Source organism: Cynoglossus semilaevis, chromosome 1 (assembly GCF_000523025.1).
Source record: "Cynoglossus semilaevis isolate Cse_v1.0 chromosome 1, Cse_v1.0, whole genome shotgun sequence".
NCBI lineage: Eukaryota > Metazoa > Chordata > Actinopteri > Pleuronectiformes > Cynoglossidae > Cynoglossus > Cynoglossus semilaevis.
The window spans coordinates 18,035,420-18,041,104 of NC_024307.1; the positions used below are offsets into that span (position 1 = coordinate 18,035,420).

Genomic DNA, 5,685 nt, shown 5'->3' on the forward strand with positions numbered 1-5,685 from the left:
ATATATATATATATATATTTATGTATGCATATTTGTCTACAAACTTTACCAAGTCCAGTTTCTCATATTTTTACATTTCCCTTGAAGTGAAACCACAGATTAACCAGATCTGAGTTTGTCTTTAGAACAGAGAGAGAGACCACAGAGCCACAGACCAGTAGAACCAGAAGAAGCAGAAGTAGAAGAAGTAGAATATACCTGGCAGCACCGTCAACCAAGCAGAGTGGTAAGCATAGCCGATAGAGTTCCCTGCCAGACAAGTGTACTCGCCCGCATCCTCAAAAGACACATTGGTCAAGAGCAGAACCTCAAGCTCCTTATCTGTAGTGTTTATACCAGCCGTCTGTGGAGGACGAGAAAGGAGTGAGATGGAGAGGAGAAAGATCACGAGCTCAAGGCTCCTCAGGAGGAAACAACAAATACACCCTGGAGGAAAAGAGCAGCTAGAGCTGGACAGGATTGAAGAACATGGTCAACAGGGCTAAAAGGAAAACACCAACATCTGGAAAACAATCAAGCTGCACTGTCACCCAGCTGAGGAAAGGACTGGATCAACCAAAAGGACACAGGGGACATGGAAGGCTTGAAGTGTGAAAAAATAACCTTCTTATTAAGAATTAGGTGGAATATTCAGCCAAAACAGTCTTAAATAATAATTTTTTTTTTCATTTTGTTTAGCTTTTTAGATAAGCCCCTGTGAACTTCAGGCTGAACCATACGACACCAGAGCAAAGCAGATCCTTCACCACAAACTCTGAGGCTGCAGAAACACAAACAATGAAAAATGTTATCTTTAAACCCCTTAAAATATGGAGGAATTTAACATTTGCCCTGGTGCATTTTGTACTGGTGTTCCTCAAGGACCTATCCTGGGCCCCCTGATGTTTGTGGTGTATTGTATTAGATAACTGACATTTTTCTGACAAAAAAACATTGGTTTTTGGCACTCTAAAATGCAAATATGATTTTGTTACCTAGATATAAAATGTTTTCATTTTTTTAGGCATTTTTCTTTAATAGGAACTGATACCATGAACTAGGGACAGTAACAGGAAGTGTGTACAGTAGCGATCCTTACAGATACCCTTTATGGGACTATCTGGGAGCAAAAGACTCTTGACTGATGACTGATGACTGATGACTGATGACTGATGACTGATGACTGATGAGTACCAGGGATATTCAGGTTCCACAAAGACCATGAGACAGAGACACTGGGAACTCACTGAAACTATTTTAACATCCTACAGATAATAGACATAATTAATACTAGACGAAGATTTTCCTTGGGAAAAACAGATCCTAGATAAATGCAGTGTAAATGCATGACAATGGTAGGGTTTCTCTCAGCTTACTTTCAAATACATTAAGTTTTCTCCTTCTACTGATGCTGTGGTTGTGCCCCTCCCTCCCCCCTCTTTGGGAAACAGATGTGTGATGATCAGTGGGAGTAGAGGGCTGGTGTGATGATCAGTGGGGTGGTGGGTTTGAAACCCAGTTTGTGATGTGGTTCTCTAGGAGAGGGGGCGGGAATACTCTCCTTCACCAGGCTTCAATAATCAACAGTGACATCAAGAAGGATGAATCAGAGTCCTGCTGTAGCTTTCATCTGCGCGCCAACCACAGAGAGAGAGAGAGAGAGAGAGAGAGAGAGAGAGTGTGTGTGTGTGTGTGTGGCTGGTGGGAGGCTACTTGTAGGTTTTATTTATAATATTTATGATGGTGGTTTTTAGGAGAGGAGGTTTCTGAGTTCACCACATTACATAAAAATACATTGTTTGCTGTTTATCGAACGGAGTAGTACTAGGTTTACTGAGAAGCAGGAAGTACTTTCAAGAAACAATACGGTTGTCACTTTCCTCCGATGTCCGCCTGTGACGCCACTGTGATAAAACTCTTACGGAGATTATGCAAATCAATTCCTCTAGTGTGTGCCACAAGCTCCGCCCCCAACAGTTCCAGTACTCCCTCGTAGTCTTACCACTGGAAAACTCTCAAGGGACTGAATAACAGTCCATAATTGATCGTTGGTTCCTCACAAAGGTTCCTATTAATGAAATACAGACATATTCTGGCACTTAAAATGTTCACTAGAAGAGACTAGTTCTTGGTACTGTTCCTAGTTAATGGTAAAAGTTCCTGAAAGGCCATTTCCATAAACCTTTTGCTGTGCTGCAAACACACACTCACAGTATTGTTGTTGTTAAAGTTTTAGTACCTTGATGAGAAATACACATCATTTCTCGTCCTGACTCCATTTCCAGAACCATTGGCTGGTCTGTCTGCCTGTGTGTGTGTGTTGTGTTGAATCATGTGTTTGTGTTAAAGAGCCATTAAACTGATCAGACCCACAACCAGTAGAGGGAGTATTTCCAGAGAACCCAAGGTGTTTCTCCACTGATCTCAGATCAGTTTTTTACCTGCTTTGTGCACCATGAGCCAGAAAGCATTTTCCGACTTTCCTACAAAGTTCGAAGCTCGACACCAATATTTTCCGGCGTCTTTCTCGGTCACATTGGACAGAGAGAACTTACTGTGGGCCTCAGTGTGTTTACTGACCACACTCTGTGGAAAAGGAAAACAGCAAGAAGCAGCGTCAGGCCTGAGCAACCACATGGACCTGCAGGAACGACGTCCTGCAAGAACAATGAAGTACTGCAGGGACAAAGACGCCCTCAGAGAACAATTATAAAAATAAAACCTTTTTACTCATTATGTGTTTAGAAAGGTCTTTAACTTTTGTAGCTGTGAGCTAAAATGTTCTACCAGTAAGAACCATAGAGATGTCTTATTTCTTAGCAGCTCCAGTTACAGAAAACGTTTTTTTTTATACTAAAAGTACATTGATTGATTTCAATACGAGTCTGTCTGTTAACTCTGCTTTAACTCATGTGTGTGAGTGACAGTGAGTTAACTCACTGAGGAAAATGTACAAACAGGGAGAAAGAGCTGAGATTTAACACACACACACACACACACAAAAGCGGAACACTGTATACTTCCAGGAACACATGTTATCTATTGGCATGTCAATCAACCACAAAGTGTCGTGTGACGTACATTATCCCCTCGAAACTCTCTCTCTCTCTCTCTCTCTCTCTCTCTCTCTCTCTCACACACACACACACACACACACACACAGTCAGTGACAGCTCTCCAGCAGAGAAACCACTGATGAATAATTTAACAGTTAAATCAGATGAAGAAGAAAACACATCATGTTTTATGTTTTTTTTTTTTTTAAGGAACACCCAGGACTCCGCCCTCCTCCGTCGACAGGCCGCCGTGCTTCACTCATCATTAAGATATTTTCCCTTTCTCTGAGCATCAGAAAAGGCATTTCTTCACCCTCCTCCTCCTCCTCCCCCTCTCCCTCGTCCTCCCCCTCACGCTCAGCTGTATTTAACTCGTCTATACTGTTCACCACACGTGACACGTATGTCTCCACCAGTCTGAATGTCTCTGCGGCGCAGGCCAGCGGCAGATACTATATACAGTAGAGCTCAGTAAATACTGCTTCAATTATGTGGTAGTTGAAAATAGAGCGTGGAGCCGCGGTCTGGGCTCACAGACTCCATCTCTGTGGCATTTTCTTCTCCTCCTCCTCCTCCTCCTCCTCTCTGTTCCCCTCCAACTCCTGCTCTTTCGGTATCCCTCCCCTCTGCTCCTTCATTTCTCTGCCTGACCCTCACACTAAATATGAGACCAGAGTGATGAAAAAGTCTGTCCCAGAGTAACACAGTCAAAAGTCCAGCAAAAACATGTCCACTGTCTCTTCATCGTTCCAAAACTACTAACAAAACTCATTCTTGACCACTGTCTCTTCATCGTTCCAAAACTACGTAGCTCATTCTTGATACTTTATCTCCATGGATAAAACCTTTATCGCCCTAACCTGCTGCACCTCATTTCTCACTGCCTCTCACTCTGCAGCCAAGTGAAAAGAGTCATTTAGTTCTTCCTGATTGATTGGTCTGGTAAATAAAAACAACAACTGTGGTAGAAAGAGTTCAGTCCCACAACTCCACTGCCATCTCTGCCCCAAACATCAAAGCTAATTCCTGATCCATTCTCCATTCATTTACTTTGTTTTCTTCCGTCCAGTTTTCCCTCTCCTGCAGTTGCATTCACATGATTGTAATCTTTAAGATGACGGTGTTGGAGGAGACAGCGGTCAACTTTGTCCCCTCGTGCAGCAGAAAGTGTAGAGACTGACTTTATTGCTTAAGTTCCCATTGAAGTGAAGAGTCAGAGTAAAAACAAAGACGTCAGTCAAACAGATTCCACGTCTGGTTCTCCACACTCTCACTGCTTTTATCTTTCTCTGTTTGCTTTGTTCCTCCCCCCTTCTGTCTGCCTCTCTCACCCTCTCCTCTCCCCACACACCCTCTTACTCTCTTGTCCTCCGTCTTCACCCAACATTCTGTCACACATTCTCTCTTTTTCTCTGCTGACGGTGCCCTTCCTTCTGCTCCTCCACTCAGTTTTTCCATGGCTCTTTTGGTGCCTCTTTGCTGGGTCCTCCTCCTCCACCTCCTCCTCCTCCTCTCCCTTTTCTAAACCACGCGACGCAGCACATCTGATGGCAGCGGCAGTTTACAGAGCCCGTCTCTCTTTCTCACTGTGATGCCGCCACCACGGCATTTAACTTACTCCAAACCAGATGTTTTTATTCCCTCGCTCTCTAGAGGCAGAAAATAAAAAGGGGGGGGGGTGGGGGGGGTTTGGTTTTCTGCTCCTTCGATGGGAGCCTTCCTAACTGTGGGTTTAGGGTGTTGTCCTCTCTTGGCCTGGAATGCTCCGGGCTCTATTCTTGAACACCGGTGCTGTCTGGGGAGGCCGCGGGACCTCCAGGAGTTTGCTTTCTTAAACAGTAGCGAGCTCTCCTCAAATTATCCGCCGACTCTTGCCCGCGGCGTTTACTTAACCTCTGTGTCTGTGTCTCTCACAGGGGAGAAGCCGTGATGGAGAAAACCTTTTTAAAGTGAAACAAGATGCAGCGGCGAAGACACAAAGTATCTAAAAACTGCAGACAGAAGTCACGGCAGTGCTGCTCTGGAGAAGAGCCTGGACTGTTCAACCGTCTGTCTGACATGATCAGACACACTGCAAAGATTTAGTTCCTCAACACTGTATATTACTGCATCACATGTTTATATCACTGCTTTTATATGAAATTCTTAAGACTGGATAACAACAGCCAGGCTTTACACCGGTGGCTACCGTATTTAATATCAGTCAATAAATCTTTGAGAATGTGACCTTTAATATATGTCAAATGTTTCATTTATCAGAAATACTACTGAAAATAAACCTTTAATTACGACCGTATTTTACTTTCAGCGGCTGCCAATTACTCCTCAGTGCTCTCTCTGAAACATCTCACCGCGTTCTTTCCAACTGAATCCTTCCCTGTGGCATCACTCTGTTAATGAGCGTTCCTCAGCTGAGGAGAACTCCACTTTCTTCTTTCCCCCCACTTCCATAATGAAGGCGTAGAGTTGGAGGAAGGAGCCTGACAATTACCCTGAGGCACGGACGGACTGACCGACGGGAAGAACTCATTAAATAAGACATTTAGGTGACGACTTTAATGAGAATATCCTCACAGACTTAGACGAAACTCACCTTCAGGATGTTGACATAAGGGACGCCATCGGGGCTGTAGCGGCTGCCGTTGTACTC

General features: G+C 44.0%; 1 protein-coding gene across 8 annotated transcripts in view; it reads right to left on the bottom strand.

Annotated features, from left to right (window-relative positions):
* fgfr3 (fibroblast growth factor receptor 3) overlaps window positions 1-5,685 on the bottom strand; it is a 74,016-nt gene that overhangs the window by 12,678 nt on the left and 55,653 nt on the right. For 6 of the 8 annotated variants that reach the window (XM_025055492.1, XM_025055511.1, XM_008316250.3 and 3 more), the window contains 2 exons: window positions 5,629-5,685; window positions 199-343 (listed from right to left, as the gene is read on the bottom strand). In XM_025055492.1, the coding sequence (XP_024911260.1) occupies window positions 199-343; window positions 5,629-5,685 (202 nt within the window). Of the gene's footprint in view, window positions 1-198; window positions 344-2,420; window positions 2,566-5,628 lie in introns of all 8 variants that reach the window. The other 2 variants (XM_025055499.1, XM_025055495.1) reach the window with 1 other exon arrangement.